Source organism: Frieseomelitta varia, unplaced genomic scaffold (assembly GCF_011392965.1).
Source record: "Frieseomelitta varia isolate USP_RPSP 00005682 unplaced genomic scaffold, Fvar_1.2 scaffold_951, whole genome shotgun sequence".
Lineage (NCBI taxonomy): Eukaryota > Metazoa > Arthropoda > Insecta > Hymenoptera > Apidae > Frieseomelitta > Frieseomelitta varia.
Window position 1 is genome coordinate 1 of NW_025110758.1, and position 17,454 is coordinate 17,454.

Here is a 17,454-nt window from a genome sequence, read left to right on the forward strand (position 1 = left end):
TCCTACGGCATGATTGAGTGACCAGAGGAACAAAAATGCATGCGACTCACGATTTGATGCGAAGAACGTTGTCGTGGATACAGTTGTGTGCTAGCACGAGTCATGAAGTATAAATTTAAATACGAGTTATCGAATCCCACAGAAGAAATGAAAGCTGAAAAAAATTTGTAAAAAAGCATGAAACATTATGATTTGTTTTTAAAGATTAATTATTTCAAAAATTTGATATAATATGAATTCTATGAAATAAAAAATTCTAACAGTAATATTCAATTCAAGAATAAAGAATTTAAACTTACAAATATTTATTAAGATTCTATTTTTTAATTAAAACTCAATGTACGAAGAGCAAAAGTAAAAGAAATAGAAAATACAAAATTACTTACATTCAAAACACTAAATCCTTGCTAGGAAACACGGAACGAAGAGGAGGATGTGGGAAACCTTTAACAAAATATGAATTATTATAATTTATTCTGAAAAATACAATGATAATTGTTCAACAAATTTGAAGATACAAAGATTATAAAAATGAAATTTTAATTCTAATAAATTTCAATTACTATAAGAATCGGAACTCTAATGTAAAAATGTAGATCTGATTTATTTCTTAATTAGCAATAGTTACAATACAAGGAATAAAATTAATTAAAATACAATATACATAGATTCTTACATGCTTAATTTCAAAGCACTGCTACATCCTCCTCAGAAAACAAGAAAAAACAAATTGTGAAAGATCTGAAACAAAACATGTGAAATAGTAAACTTGTTCTTGAAAACGTACAGTCAAATATTTAAAAAGTTTGAAATAATGAAAAATAAAATTCCATTCAAAAATTTTTACAATAATAAGATATTTAGATATCTTAGTCATTCAAATATGTGCACTTCGTACTAATCAAATATGGCGCGCTTTTATTGTCAGTTAACCGAAGCTGCGCAGTACGGAAAAGACGCGATGCGCAGAACCCGTTCAAATTTATTCGTTATTGTTAATAATATATACTAATTGACAATCAAATAAATGTTACTAATTATTCAATAGGAAGAGTAAATAAACGTACAAGTACATTTGCCTTTATTAGAATAAATTAGATATTACTATACCTGCATAAAGATCGGTCAGATTTATCAGCGTGGCGTCGATTTGAATTTCGCTTGAATTTCTACTCATGTTTAAGAGCTTTCCTCGCAATCAGTTTACACGATTACTTTGTAATCTGTACAAAAAAGAAACTAGAACATTCAAATTATTATGTAAAAAGAACAATGGACAAGATCAAATATCATTTGGAAAGCTCATATTACGATGCAAGATAATGCAAAGAAAAAAGATTTAGCTATAATTTTGTTATAATATTGTATTATAGAGTAAAAACATACGTTAATTAAACGAAGTTTACCGCAGAGTAGATATAAATGGTAAAAGAATAACGATGAAAGCACTTCGCAGTTAATAAATGTCACGACACAGAGAGATACATCTTGACTCACCGATTTTTGACAATGAACTAACCCTCGCGAAATAGGAGTGGGGGGAGGGGGTATTCGCGGCGGTAATTTGTGGGGGGGGGGGGAGGCCGACCGAATGTTTTCAATAATGAACATGTTACATTCTGTATACACTTATGTATACACTTATGTATAAATTTAATTTGGTCGAATAAAGTTTATTGAATTGATGAATACACATGATTCTTTAGAATATTTATTAAAATCATAACTTAGTATATATTTAGTTTAATTATTCACACAAATTATTATAATTTCTCACTTGCAAGACGTTAATATACGATATAATTAATTAATTATATTGTCTTGGAGCATAAATTCTGCAATAATTATACTAATTGTTTAACTACTTTCAAGTCATGTGAAAATATATGGAAATAAGTACGTACCAACAAGGAACTAAATATGTAACAATTAATTTTTCTGACAAATCGCTGACATACTCGAGGTAGCAAACAAGTCTATAAACTATTAGTTGTAAATTTTACCTGACAATTTCTGGACAATGCTTTTTGCTGTGCTTCCCACTAAAAAGTGACACTTATTATAGTATCATAGATCGATCGTGAGAAATATCGATTACGTTCCAGAATCGTAATAAGTGTATTTCAGATTTCACCGTTTCATTGGCGCTGTAATCTCTATTTAAAATCACAAATGCGCGCGCATTACGAAAACAAAGATATATTGTCTAACTTGAAACGAAAAATCTTTTTCATGTATTAAAAAAAGACAAATAATTTAGCAAAGTATAAACTTTGGTCAATAAGTAAATTTTTGGTAAATTAAAGTGATATGTTCAAATATTTTCACGAATCATGTGACATACATGACCAAAGAACAATTTTTATTTGATAATGCATATTGAAATAATGTTTTTTCATATCTAAATAATTTTATTATTACTCAAAATAATTTTCATTATATTTAATGAAATTTTTCTGTTATAATTTTCTGTTATATGTTCATTATAGCATACAGAAGACGTAAGACACAAAATTCCATGTAATGTTTTTATTCATTAGTGGTATGAAAGTACTCACCTACCAATTGCGGCATCCTCTTTCCACGCTGGTAACTTATACAACCACTCTTAATTTATTTCTAATAAAAAAACTCCGACTAATCCAATGATCGTATTACCTTCCTAATCTATAATGTATGAAAAAATTTTGTTATAAAAAATTCTTATCTAACCTAGCAATAGTTCAAATTTTAAAGTCAAGATTTGAAATGTCTATGATCTCAAGTATCTATAAAAAATATTCAAATTTCTACATAATGAAAATATATTAAATCAAACTATGTAGCTATTATAGAAAATTATGTTAGTGTTAACAAGTCAAAAACTAATTATAGTTAACACAATTATGCTATAGAATTTTGAAAGACAATATGGAAGTTTGTCGGTAGAGTAGAGATAGATTGCACATTTATGCAACGAAATACTGAACACTAGATGGCGGGAAGTATTCCTATGGGGGTATCAGTACAGGTAAGCAACGGCGGGAACTGGTGAAAGAGCGAGAGAGGCGCTTATCAAATTAGCGGTTGAAAGAAAGATAGACTGGGTGAGGGGCTACAGAACACTATACAAGTACCTTCGTTTGAGTAGTACACTGCTGGACGCCATACTCAGCATGTGTGATTGTCTTACTGTAGTCAAACATGCAGAATTCATGATACTTATATTTATTGTTATCTAAAGTGATTCTCCTAGAGCAAGTGCCAAAAAGTCTTGCCTTCAGCAGGAATGTTTTGCCATCGGTAAGGAAACTTCCTAAAGGGATAGAGGAACAGAATGACGTCCGAGCGTTTTCACAAGTGAGTTTCCTTTTATATAAGCAGCAGACTTTGTGCATACCTTTCTGTTTTCTTATTCTTGTTTTCTCTACCAATGGTACGCTTTTATATACTATAACAAGATATCTATCTAAAATCCAGGAAGCAGAGAAATGTCAGAGAAATGTGGAGCCAGGTTCTTGTTTCTGGCTAGAGTGAAAAAATGACATGCCTGGTTAACCATGAGAACGAAGTATTGCACTTTGAAATCTTGATCAGCAACCAGAATTCGATAGGAGATCAGCCAGAGAAATTGGTTGTTTCATAATTACTGCAACATTATACTATGAAATTTTTCTATTTTTAATTTGCCATTTCATATATAGATTTAGGTATTTCTCTTTTTCCCGACGATTATAATAAAATTAATTTAAAAAGAATAATTTAATTATTCACTTTTTAAAAATTTTATATTAATATAAATAGATCAATGTAGTTAGAACATCAATAATGCATGAATATTACTTACTTTATTATATATATTATATAATGAAATTTTGTAAAAAAGCTGCATATATTACTTCAATCATTATATACATATAATATATGTATATGTGTAATATTATTGAATGATAGAATTAAAAAATTGTGAAGTACCTTATTTAGAATTGTACAGCTATGTACTCTCTCATTGGAATATGTACATACATCGCGCGCGTGCGGAATTCATGCATAAGAACACCTTTGCTTTTATTTGATTCAGCAGAAAGATTTATCATTCAACCCACTTCTAGCGTCCACCAGGTGTACATGGCACTTTTCAATATCATCTTTCACTGAAAAAAATATCAATTTAATTAAAAGGAGCAATAATTCAATCTTCGAATAGAAATACTTAATAAATTAAATTGTTATTTTTAAAATTAATTTAAAATACGGAATACAGAAAATATATATACTCTTAATTTTATTCTATCGTATGTATGTAAGATTACGACGATTAATGACGAAATTCAAATTATATTTCAATCATAAATTATAAGATAAAAATGTATAATAATAAATTAATAAACCGTAGACGATTATAAACTCCTAGCTTTTTTCATAATATTACTATTATATTCATAATAGCACATATATATTTTTATAAAATTTTATGCATAATAATCATAATTTCAAAAAAATAACAACTAAGAATCTTATTCAATTTAATGAAAGCGTTCCTTTCTTTCACAACACTTCTACTTTTAAATAAAATTAATATGTGTGAAGATATATTCATGGTTAATGATTTGTAACATAGAAAAAATTATCATGCGAGCAATTAATTAAAACTTCATACATACTTTCTCTAACATCTTTGCTCTCATTTTTCATCTTTTCATTCTTCTAGTTTGTAATCTACAAAATAAAATAGAATAACGTTAAATAATCAAACTATTATAAAATACATATAAAATTTATGCGACAAATCTCTTTGTTTATATATACGTAGGTATATAAAATCTTGTATGATAGCTCTTAATTAGGGAAAGACTAATTAAGAGAAGAAAACTCAAGTGAAAGAGAAAACGATGGCGTGCTATGTCACATTATCATGATAAAAAGTATGCAGTTTAATTCATAAGTAGAGCTAGGACATTATTAAGAAACAAGATAATTATACAGTAATGAAATATCCACTATTTGTAAATATACTTATAATGGAAAATATGCTTGAAGCAAAAGATACTACTGCTAATTATTTAAAGACTTAATAACCTCATAATGAAATACAATTACTTTGTAGTTTTAATTATATTATATATTTTAATTATTAATTCTCTTTTTCTAATTTATTAACATTATTTATTATAAAATAACTCGTAATCTTGGTTAGTAATATTTTTTACTAAAAAATTGGAATATAGCTTTATAATAAATATCTATCTGTTAAAAAATATATTAGTACAGTGTAATAACATTTTTTAGTAGTTGTTTGCGATCAATGATTATTTGAAAATAGTTGTTTTTTTCTATAGAGCTGCACGCGATGGCGCTTTAGAAATTTTAAAAGAAGCAACAAAAAAGGATTGTAACGCACGGGATGACGGAGGAATGACCCCTACATTATGGGCAGCCTTTGAAGGTCATATAGATACTCTGAGACTGCTCGTCGCCAGAGGGTATGCTCGCAAAACTATTTACTTATAAACACATTCGAGAAACGTCTATGCAAGTTTCTACAAAACTGTAGTCTCTTTACATGTTAAAATTAATTACTAGGTTATTGTTACTTACCACTGTATGTGCATATTTGTATTAAACCATGCTACTCGTAGCTACTCGTAGAAAATAGAATTCTTCAACAGAACCGATACAACATCGATGAAATCAATTCCTGGATGAAATATTTTTGGCGCGAAACAAATAATATTTCTCACTTCCGGTACATCTCCACATTTGCGCACTAAACAGAGATACTTCTAAAATCTAACTGTTCGGACATGCGTAGAACGTATATTTTTATATAATAGCAAATAGATATAATCTTTTTATATTTATATTTCTTTAATTTAGATATAATCGTTTATAAAGTAGCAAAAGATTTTACTTCGAAATTTTTTTAATGAATAAAAGGAATATAGGTTAGATAATTAATAATAAATATTTACGGCATATTTATATTCGTATAGTTTGAAACAAAAGACCCGATTAAGAAATTTCAAATTTAATTTTCATTTTATATGAAATTGAAAATGTCTATATATAGTTTAAAAGCAAACATGTATATTAAGTACGAGGTCGTTGTGGTCAGCGAACACGAAAATTTTAACAAACACCATATAAATGACGGGAAATTAAAAAAATTGCATTGGTTAGTTACTTTTAAAACATACCTAATACTAAATTTCCTTTTCTCTTTCGAGTATATGTATGTACAAGTGTGCATGAGAGTTTTGTGTTAAACGATGACAAATGCCAAAACCGGAAATACATACTATAATCTCGCATCTGTCGACCCCACGAACGGAAATTACGACCAAGCGAACACCGATGAAAAACAATCGAATCCGAGTGGAGGACAACGTAACGAACGGAATAAAACGTAGGGGAACGGAACGAAATGGAACAAAGGAACAAAGAATTATTATTCATGTAATCATTTAAAATCGTTGCCGAATGTTAACATTTTCTGGTTAAAATATTTACTTTTATAGATTTTTTGATAGGAGAGCTCTCGTTTATGTCAAAGAAAAATTCGATAATTCGATCATTAATGTTCGATCATGAACTATTCGAAATCGAATTCAATTCAAAATCAAAAATTACAATGTTGATCAATTATAATCTGCAAAAATGAATTTATATGATATAAAATTTTAAAATCTGCATTATAATTATATATGAATAATAAAATATAGAAATTATAACCTCAATAAAATATTCGAATTATACAAATTATATACACACACACACACACACACACACACACACACACACACGCACGTACACGCGCGCGCGCGCGCGCGCATAATAAACTTAATTATTTTCAAATACATTAAAAGAATAACCGTTAGATTGCTACAAAAGATACAAAATGTAATAAAATAACGACAATATTGTAACTAACATGATTATGCGCGGATAGTAGACGGTTTAATGTAGTGTATACGGCATTACTTAATAATACATTATGCATACAACGGTGAATACATTTAATAGGACGTCTTTCTTTCAAGTTTTCTATTCAATTCGATTTCACAAATGTTCCATTCCTCAAAATTTAATTTAGCCTGAAATCGTTGAAACCATTTTACAACCAGAATCGGATTCTTGTTCCACAGAATCAGCGATAATCCGTGAACAGCTGATATAAAAGCTGAAAGAACAGCACGTGCTCTATTGTGAATAAGATCATATGTCGTTCGACTGGCTTCAGTGTGGTCGACGAACGATAGAAATTCGATATAAGAGCTGCTATCCTTCCGGAACTTTGTTCCGCTCGTGTGTCATCACGTGACAGGATGTAATACTATAAAAACCCATTTATTCCCTCCATTCGTTTCCGAAGGTTGCCCCTTTAGGGCAAAAATATTTTTAACAATGATTGCAAGAATATCAGCTATTGTCAGACATTATTAAAATTTGTCAGAAGGAAAATAATAATAGGAATTATTTTATTTTAAGTATAGGAATTATTTTATGTTAACAGAAGTTTATTTTAAGTATGTCTACAGAAGTAATTCATTTGTTAAAAATCGCTAGAGCGAGGTAAATTGCGTAAAATTTTTATCTTCTCCGGAGTTCTGTTTTTCTTCATGGAGAGGTTCCGGAATAACTGCTAAAACGGTTGAAAGCAATTCACTTACCAGAAGGTTCTTCTGGCTCATTAAATCCTCGTTATTGTATTTACCTAAATATCTGCTGGGATTTCTCAATTTTATTAGGCACTCGGTTCGGTTCATAAATCACGGAGAAATAAGTGACGGCGAACTACCTGTCTTCGAACAATCTTGAAACCGCCTCATTTCTAACGCGCCTCAATTTAAAAAGTTATTGGAAATACGCTAACGAAAGCAATATTGAATTGAACACGCAACTTCCTACGAGCGAACATATGCTCAAATAATAACAGCAGTTGTGGAATAATTTATATTTTATTGATTTTCTCTACAGGGGTGATCCTGACAAAACCGATTACTTCGGTAATACGGCTCTTCACCTGGCAGCGGCAAGGGGTCATGAATATTGTGTGAAATTCCTCGTGAAATTTGGCTGCAATATTTGGTCATTGGACATCGACAGGCATTCAGCTAGAGATTTAGCCGCCATAAATGGTAGAGAAATGACTCTTCAATTTTTGGATCTTGCTCAAGCCGATCAGGAACTAAATAATCGTAAAAAGAGCCGTCTACTTCGGGAAAAAGCAGAGAAAGATGCAGAAAAAAGGTATTTAAATGTACAAAAGTCGTGTAATAAAAATATTTTATATCTCAACATCGATACAACTTCAATTTCAACTATATGAAAAACAGATTAAAAGAATATATGAAAAAGCAAAAGATGGCAGAAATCAGATCTGAAAAGGAACAAAAGAAGTTATCAAAGAATCGAACGAAATCGGACTTAACTACGGTTAATGAAACCTGCATTCTACCTCATAAACCCGCTATGTTGACCTTCAAAGGTCGAGTGAAACCTTCACCAACGTTCAGCGATATTGTTAACACGACCAACAAGAAGCACGGTAGTGCGGTATGCAGAAAAGCTTTAGCAAAAAAAGCCGTTGATGATTTTAAAGTAGTAGAGGTAAAAAAAAAAAAATATCTCATTAAAGAGAATTAACTCTTCATATTTCACTGTCTTTCTAATAAAATTACATGTTTTCATAGACCGAAATGAATGGAAAGAAGTCGATACGTAGCCTCACTGGTCTTAGAAGAGATTCGGAAGTAATGTATGTAGGGACTTATGAAACACAAACTCAACAAATAGGTAGGAGAGGAAAAATCTCCGATGTTTGGGGCACACTAAGCAAAGCACAAAGTACTCCTGATCTCTTGGGCGATCGATATTTCGATGAGGATACCGAGCAAGATGATAGAGAAGACATAAATGGTATAAGAGATAACGTTTTGTTGCAAGAACCGGCGAGTATTTTTAATCGACCTGGTTTTGGATCGGTAGCATTTCGAAGAGCGGTGAGTTTATGTATCAGATGTTCTTATATGATTAAAACAATTAAGTAGAATGTTTGTTAATTAATATACATATTGAAACGTAATATTTTGTTAAAATATTAATTAACTATTGAAAGGGTCATTTTAATTAACTAAATTATAGTTTCATAAACATAAAGAATTTTAATCGCAAAATGTTCCTAAACCATCCATAAAATATATCTTAACATGCTCTATTTTTGTGATTATTCTAACTTCACAACACTTATTAGTGTTATTATGACATGCATAGCTATAAAATTAAATGATTACACAGTCACCGTTCGCAATAATTGTATATTCCAGTCAATTTGAGATCATTGATTATTTTTCCAAAAGTAAGACAGAGACTTCAAATTAGTAATGTATCTAATAATGATGATAATAATTTATTAATGCTATTAAAATGTCTCAAATGATATTTATTTAAAGTAGTAAGACTGCTGTTTTCTAACTTTAGATAACAACTTTCGATAACCTACCAATTCCGCAAGTGGATGCACATGAACAAAATGGTAACTCTTCTGTAAACGGATCTATAAATGGTCATAGAGCCAACTCAAATGGGCACAATGAAGAAATCAGCATAGGAAGCGCCGGTAGCTTAGCTCGTCGGCAAAACATGTGGGATGATGATTTACTTTCAGGTAAAATCCTTTTCAGGTAAAATTCTCAAATTTTATTACACATATATTTTTAATGTATTATATGTCTGATAAACTTTTACTTTAAATTTAAATTTTATATATGTAATATTACATATAATTATAGAGGAGGAGACCGACGAGGAATGGACACCATTACAAAGATTTTTAGTTGCCAATAATCTCTCATCTGTACATCCAATTTTAGAATCAGAACAAATTGATCTAGAAGCTTTAATGTTACTAACTGAAGCTGATATCGCAGTACTTAAACTTCCACTCGGACCAAAAAGGAAATTAATGAATGCAATAGCTAACCGGAAAAAAGCATTAGATGCGCCAGAAAATATTATTAAAGATAGTAGATTGTGAAACTTGAACTATCATCGAAGAACATTAACCTTATTTTCAAATATTTTACTCTTGCCTAATAAACCTAAGTGCCTATTAAAAGATTATACAACTAATTTTTAATATAAAACTAAACAAAACAGTTGCACTTAAGTTTAACTATAGTTCATATGAAAATCCGCGCGATTATATAATTAAAATCATTTTACTTACATGGATTTGTAGATATTACAAGATTACATCAATTTTTTGATATAATTAAATCATAAAACGATGTATTGCCTCTTGCCATTTCTTTTAAGATTATTGAAAAATCTATTAATTTCCAGAAGAAATTACAAGCCATAAAAATATAAATATTTAAGTTAATGCACGAAGGACAAGTTGAAATATTATTTCTTTATATAACCTTGATCTTTTACTATGTATGGTGCCTTAAAACAATAATATAACATTACTAAGTTAATCAATGTAAATGAAAATGTAAATGCCAATGTAATGGAATATATCTTCACAGATTCCTTTAAATAGTAGGATAAATGAATTGAATGTTTTCTCATCAACCATACAAGTACAATAAATAAATTTTATACAAAATGTACAAATCGCATAAAAATAAAATATGTAAATATGATATGAATAAATGTTTAAAGCGTTTTATAAAATATTCTTATTTTATGAAAAATATATCAATAATTCGTATATAAATGGTCAACACAAAAAGTATAATATTTTTCTTTGTAATTTTATTTGTAAATAATTATCTTACAAATAAGAGACGCAAAAATATACAAGCTTCTTATATCCGCAAAAAATAACAGCACCATTTGTCGCCTCACCGTAAACACGCATTTTCGTGTTGTCTTACGGCTTTTCCGTGTTCGTGCAAATAGAATGTGATGGTACATTTGTTGACATAAAAGTATATCACGTTGCGATTAATGTGCATCAGAATAAAAAAAATGGCTCGTAGAAAATTTCTTGGTGCCCTGTGTTTGTGACACGTACGCATTTCTACGCACCTGTATGATTAGCGTACGAACTATTATTACTGTGAAAAAGATATGATACAGAAGTGATTCCTCGCGATCTCACCTATCAAGGCTGCACGATTAATCGATTAATGAATAATAAATATTGATGTTTAACTTGTCCAATTATTCTAGACAACTATCAATTTATTAATATAAAAACGAATTAATTTATTTTTACTATTAATCGATTAATTTCAGAGCCCTATAAGCTATGTCTTCTATTTCTATACACAACAGTCGGTTTTGCATAATGGCAATTTCATTGGAAATTTCTTTTTGGCAGCAAGTATGAATTACAAATTTCATTAAAGAAAGACGGAAGTCACCGATTCACAAAAAGATTACTTAGAACGTAAAATTTAATTTCTTTATAAACGATATGCTATTCACATTGTTTCTTATTCATTTACGATGTTAAAACATTTACTCAAAAATATGACCTTTTTTATAGTATTTTTATTTATAAATAATAAGAAATTTTAATAAAACCATTTATTTTCTTTTTAAACTGTGCACAATATGTTGCCTGGGCTGTACAAATAAAAAATAAAATATTGTTTCAGTATAAAATACAACACAGATTAATAACAAGATTACCTCCCTAGAGAAAGGGAAAGCTTCATATATATAACTCGGGGAAAAACTCAGTTTGTTTCTCAAAATTCATTTCACAAGTTAGTCTTGCATTATGCAAGATAGCAAAATGCCAATTATATCATGCAAACAATTAAATAAGTAACACGTTATTAAATTACATTACGGCCAAACAAAGTTCTTGAATATAAATGTCTCTCAGAAATGTCTCTTTGAATAAGAAAACAAGAATAAAAATGACAGTGCCTGTACAAAACTCGATGTTCCATCATTAACTATTATCTTCTTATTAATAAAATATTCCTAAATATGGCATCTTCAGCGTGTTACTTTCTTCTATATATATGTTTAATCAGAGTTATCTTTGTACGGAAATTTGTTAAGAAATTGGAGCGTACGAAAAACTTAAAAACATTTAAATAATACAACAACATTTGTACAAAGATACTCCTCGATATTGTATTGTATCATATATTTTGTTTGAGTGAAACTTTCAGAACTTTTAAAAACGTGACCCCGCGTAACCAAACTGGTCAGAAAAGTGGAGTCAAGTGGAGTCCTTCGAGTTTTATTAACTGCCGATCATATGATAAATATTATTAAAGCTATCGCATAGTTCTTGATATTAATAATGGTGATATTAGCAATACCCCTAAGGCTATTGTTTATTGTTATCATTATAAACGTACGCTATATTTACAACTCAACAACAATTTTTTCGCTTGCTTGCGGAACGGTGATCAAACAATGTCGAGGAGAAGGAAACAGACAGAAACGAGTTTTGCTTCTAAGTGATTTTTGAAGAACGAATGAAAGGAAATTCGAAACGCGAATAGGAAAAATGAATTTTTTCTTAAATAAATTTATCGGCAGTTCGAGTAAAATATCTTCGAATTTCCTATAATCTATGACCTTCAAAATTCAAATAGAAGCAATCGAGAGGCACAAGGCTAGAAATAATATACATTTACAATGACCTTAAGAACCGAGTAATAAATCATTCTATTGCAAGTCTTTGAACATAATCCTTATAGGATATGCACATATATATATATATACATATATATATATATACATAGGATGTGTCAACTAAATGAATCACCTAATATCTACATTTAGTTGAGACATCCTGTATACAATATACATGCATATGTGTTATATGCATATATAGCAAAGAGCTGCCCGTGTCTCCCCAACAATGCATAAGATGAAAAGCTCGTTTATTGATTAAATCCATACTAGGAATTATGGAAAAGTAGACTCTTTTACATTGCATTGTCTTTTTGACAAGATTTTGCCTAAGACACATCTTCATTAAAACACTGCTCAACCCTTTGCTTGTAACGTATACGCTAAAAAATAAAAATCAATTTTTATGTTATAACGATCTTTCATCACTGACATCATCCAATTGACAATGGATACAAAGATATTGGAAGAAACTTCGTATAGATCTTTCCCACCGATCCGTCATGTTTATCCATCGATTCTGTTTGATATAGCATTGCTTACACTAACTTGTTTAAGATTTATAACTACACAAAGTTTATTTAAGAATTTTTATCCATTAGTTACACAATTATGAGCACCCGCGACACATATGGAAAGAATAAGACGTGAATATTCGTTTTTCAACGTCTTGAATTGAACCTTGTTTCCAAGCTCGATCTCACATTATTTAAAATTTTGGCGTGGATGTCATGACGCGTAAAACATGGCAGCAAACATTTTTCGATTGCTTCCAAGGGATCGCGCATAGCAGATATACACACAACATACAGACAAAAGAATTGCAGAAACAATTAAATATATTATCCAAAAAATAATTTTGATTGTTCTACAACATAAATCATACAACAGAAAATGTAGATCCCTTGTTTGTATCTAAATTACAGAATTACAGAATTACAGAAACGATTTTATCATGTTTATCTCATTGCTTTTGCTTGTTCTTATTCTTTCTCTTTTTATCGCTTATTTCTCTTTTACTGCCAATAAAAATGATATAAAATGTGATCTGTTTATTGACAAAAGCGTCGAAATATGAATTACTTATGATCATTTAATAATTATAACAATATTATAATCAAAGGGCTAAGCGATCCTTTGGATTGTAAAAGATACATACTCTCCCCGTTCCCTTTTCTTCCCATAAAATTACAATCGTAGACAATAATATAGTTATAAAATATTAAATCACCAATTCATCACTTGTCAAACATCCCTCTTGAACAAATTACAATATACTATGAAATGACTAAAAAGTATCACGAAATATTAGCTGCTAATTTTTTCAATATACACATCAATTATGTGTAAAGCATGTTAGTTGCAGCATTTAACATCTCATAGTACATTTGGCAAGGTTTATATTCTTAGTTTATAGAGTGATAAACTAATGATCACATACAGATTTTCTGCACAAGAAACAATGACGACATTCACTCTATATGGGCACTTTGAGTGGTATATTATAACACGTTAATATCATTTCACCACTTATATAAATAAATAAATAATTTCAAAATAAATTCTAATAAGAATAACAATTTTTAATACAAAAACATTAAAACTGGTCAATTAACGAAAAAAAATTTCCCCCAAGAAATTATACAATAATTTTAATAAACTATTTCCTTGCAATTAAATTATTTGTTCTAATCAATATCAACCAAAACTGCGTAATAAAGAATAATAATAATGAAATTGGAGAGATTATATATATTAGAAATATACGAACGTGTTTTATATATGGCAATTCAAGTCATTGCCACCTTCTTGAAGTGATTATGTTTAGCCGGGAACTATGTAGGGGAGTTGAACCGTTAATAATTAATTTATCAGTTGATTAATTATTGGGGAACAAGGGAGTGAGGTTACTTTACACATCGCGCGCCGTTACATGAAACGCGAACGTTTGTGCGTGGGAGAACCCATATCCACGTCATGCGAAGCAGGCCGTTTATGATGTCGAGCGAATTCGCTACTAATAAAGGCCGACAATTCGGCTTGTCTCCCAGTACGCCGAGATATTGGTGAACCTATGCACAATTTAAAAAAAAAGGATTAGTAATTATTTAAAAACGAGATATTAAATTTAGCAGGCAAAAATTTCAACATCAACGTGAAAATCATTACAATTACGCAGCATGAAATGATTTCGAATAGCATGTAATGAACTTAAGTTTTATAGTTTCAAATTCACTGTAAATAATTCTTACCAGATAATGCAATTGCTTCTCTAAATGTGTGTAATTCAGGATCCTGATTATTACCAGGTATCGGTGTTGGTGCAACAACCATGTTTGGTGCTGAAGTTTCTGATGGAGACGAACCACACACCATCATCCTTGGTTTAGGTGAACTTCTGCAAATTCATTAGCATTCATTTTACATCTGCGTTGTCTGCATTGTCTGCGTTGTCTACGTTAATAAGATAAACCTTATAAAAGTCTATAGAATATGAAATATTTATATTTTTTCACAGCGAAATACAGTAGCATGACTTTAATATCTTTCTCAGCTTCTGGAATTGTTCTACACAAAAGCAATAGGAAATATATTTGTTTGTACATTGAAGAAATTGATGTAATACTTACCTGTGTGAATGTGGTCTAGGTGGAGGTGGTTTTCCAGCAAGATATGCTAATAGGTCTTCTCTACGAATCATACGTCTCTTTTTTCTAGCCCAATTCATTATTTCTTTACTACGTTTTTGTCGACCCATTTCTATAGCTAATTCACTGCATCTGCGCATGCTGTCCATTGAATCTGTTAAAACGTGTGTTACATTTACATACCAAATTACAATATTTCTTTCTAATTAATGACAAGGCGTGAATAATATATGTGAACATTTAGGAAATAATCAACGCTCTCCTAAACACATTTCATGTATATTTATTAACAAGTAACTAAGTAAAGAAAGTATAATAAAGTAGAAAAAACTGTTTTTCAGAAATGATTTTTATAGTAGATGGATGTTTGAATTAAACAGAGAGATCCATGTGTTTAAAGCTATTAGTAATACACACAAGCAATGAATAAGTGAAATAAGAATAGAATGCTTTGCAATAGCTTTACAAATTTAAATTATTTAAAAGTAAAAAATCGGCAATTCCATTGTTGTTGCTTTAAAATGATAGGATAGAAAATTAAAATGAAAATTTCAGCATAAACAAAATAAACAATCGCTTCTTAAACAAGCGTCACAATCGATACACGTAACACTTGCATTGACAAATGTACGACATTATCGTACTGCGTGATTCATAATTATTTGCAAGGAATAGAAAAGAATAATTCGATTTTCGGCAAATAACAGGAATGCGATTCCGTTTTCTATAAATATTTGTAATAGTCCTGAAAGTTTGCGTCAATTAACAGCTGACCTTCAGCATTGGTCAGCTGTGCAAAGCACTCTGACGTACATCACATGCAAACACATTGTCGATGATGTGTGGATGCGTATACGTATGTGTGCAATGTGTGTATGTGTGTCTATGTGTGTGCGTGTGGGTGATAGCTGTATTAAAGAATGACGGAATGGCAAATGTGTGGATAAAAAAAAAGGAGAGAGAGAAAGAGGGGGAAAGCCGACACAAAAAGGATGATATCGTAAAGAGAGAGAGAGAGAGAGAGAGCGAAAGAGTAAGAGAATGATAGAACGTAGGTTTATCTTGCTCACATTGTTGACAAGAGAGACCAAGGAAGTGCACGCACCTTTGTACAACGATGTGACGGTACCTGCGGCAGTCTGGAAGGGTACCCATACAGAGACGCCGTGCGTACGATCTGCAAAAGAGCAAAGCCGAAAGGAACTGGTTACACGATCAGATCGATATATGCACACGCGGCGAAAAAAAGGGAATCGAGGCGAACGAGAAGGCGAGAGAAGCAGTGGCGTATCCTCTTCTCGTACGTCGCACAAAATGGATGTCACGCAAAATGGTAACTACATCGAGTACGAGACGTCTCGATGCTCGTGGAACACGCGTTTCACGGAACACGCGTTTCACGGACGAGCAAAACGATAGATACGATTCCGTTGATCGGTATCGCCGTCGAAATAACTTGCCTTTGTACAGCTGGGCGATGGCCGACGCTGTCGTTTGAAAACTCGTCCACATCTGCTGGGAATAAAGTTCCTTTTCGTTGTGCAGTTGCATTTCGTAATTCGGTTCTGTTTCTAACGCCTCGACGCACTGTTGCTCCCAATTGCTGTACCAGAGATCCATCAGGGGATCCTCGTCGCTCCGATCCTCGCTCATTCTCGACTCCGTCGTCCTCGGCACTCTTATTATGAGCTCAACACGCCTCGCCCACCCACACGCATTCACGACACACACAGAAATCGCGTAACCCCAAACGTTTGTCGTGTCTCGCTTCCCGTTCCTTGTATCTCTCTTATTTCCACCTTTTATGCCGCTCGTCTGCTTCGCGTAACGCGAACACGGTAGCTCGCATGTACATCACCACGAGTCAGGTCGCAGCCATTATGATGAGCCTCGCTCGAGGATCGCACGAGTCTCACGCGCAATGAAACACGAAACACGAATCGGCAGGTACGAAGAACGAACTAACCCAACGATGCACAATCCTTTTTCACCCCTCTACTGCGACGACGCAGTGGTCGCTAGAAATCACTACTGCGCTCTGTTCAAAGAGATCCAGTACCCTGTTGGTGCGCCTCTCTCCAAAATCGCGTGCAGTCGATAGGGAAGACTCTGCAATAGAGAAACTCGCTGTTTCACGGTCGTTTTTTTTTTCTTCGATCTACGTTTGTCGGTTCGTCGTATTTGAATTTACTAACGAGCTTCTTGCACGCGTGAA

At 31.5% G+C, this 17,454-nt stretch overlaps 2 protein-coding genes and 1 long non-coding RNA gene across 4 annotated transcripts; 1 reads left to right on the top strand and 2 right to left on the bottom strand.

Annotated features, from left to right (window-relative positions):
* The first annotated feature begins 3,035 nt into the window (after window positions 1-3,035).
* On the top strand, window positions 3,036-10,621 carry LOC122538021 (Usher syndrome type-1G protein homolog). 2 transcript variants are annotated; one of them, XM_043671738.1, is made up of 7 exons: window positions 3,036-3,339; window positions 5,319-5,462; window positions 7,957-8,229; window positions 8,316-8,589; window positions 8,673-8,981; window positions 9,460-9,662; window positions 9,771-9,960. In XM_043671738.1, the coding sequence occupies exons 1-7, from the start codon at window positions 3,317-3,319 to the stop codon at window positions 9,823-9,825; spliced, it is 1,281 nt and encodes a 426-aa protein (XP_043527673.1). In that variant the 5' UTR covers window positions 3,036-3,316; the 3' UTR covers window positions 9,826-9,960. The 2 variants fall into 2 exon arrangements, with proteins under 2 accessions (XP_043527673.1, XP_043527672.1); XM_043671737.1 differs by having other exon boundaries at window positions 3,043-3,339; window positions 9,460-9,646; window positions 9,771-10,621.
* Window positions 4,679-6,309, bottom strand: LOC122538022. Its single transcript, XR_006308765.1, has 3 exons — window positions 6,177-6,309; window positions 5,578-5,746; window positions 4,679-4,698 (listed from the first exon to the last, which is right to left on the bottom strand). It is a non-coding gene; the product is annotated as an uncharacterized LOC122538022 (long non-coding RNA).
* A 102-nt stretch (window positions 10,622-10,723) lies between the features above and the next one.
* LOC122538020 (UPF0472 protein C16orf72 homolog) lies at window positions 10,724-17,259 on the bottom strand. Its single transcript, XM_043671735.1, has 5 exons — window positions 16,700-17,259; window positions 16,345-16,416; window positions 15,222-15,393; window positions 14,844-14,989; window positions 10,724-14,663 (listed from the first exon to the last, which is right to left on the bottom strand). The coding sequence occupies exons 1-5, from the start codon at window positions 16,890-16,892 to the stop codon at window positions 14,521-14,523; spliced, it is 726 nt and encodes a 241-aa protein (XP_043527670.1). The 5' UTR covers window positions 16,893-17,259; the 3' UTR covers window positions 10,724-14,520.
* Window positions 17,260-17,454: the final 195 nt, after the last annotated feature.

What these genes read in the sequence shown, in the direction of transcription:
- LOC122538021 (XM_043671737.1), top strand. Translation starts at nt 3,317, where the DNA reads ATGACGTCCGAGCGTTTTCACAA. An exon ending in AGACTGCTCGTCGCCAGAGG is followed by an intron (nt 5,463 to 7,956) that starts GTATGCTCGCAA and finishes TTTTCTCTACAG; the next exon opens with GGGTGATCCTGACAAAACCG. An exon ending in CGGTAGCATTTCGAAGAGCG is followed by an intron (nt 8,982 to 9,459) that starts GTGAGTTTATGT and finishes TTCTAACTTTAG; the next exon opens with ATAACAACTTTCGATAACCT.
- LOC122538020 (XM_043671735.1), bottom strand. Translation starts at nt 16,892, where the DNA reads ATGAGCGAGGATCGGAGCGACGAGGATCCCCTGATGGATCTCTGGTAC. An exon ending in CGTCACATCGTTGTACAAAG is followed by an intron (nt 15,394 to 16,344) that starts GTGCGTGCACTT and finishes ACGTTTTAACAG; the next exon opens with ATTCAATGGACAGCATGCGC. An exon ending in CCTAGACCACATTCACACAG is followed by an intron (nt 14,990 to 15,221) that starts GTAAGTATTACA and finishes ATGAATTTGCAG; the next exon opens with AAGTTCACCTAAACCAAGGA.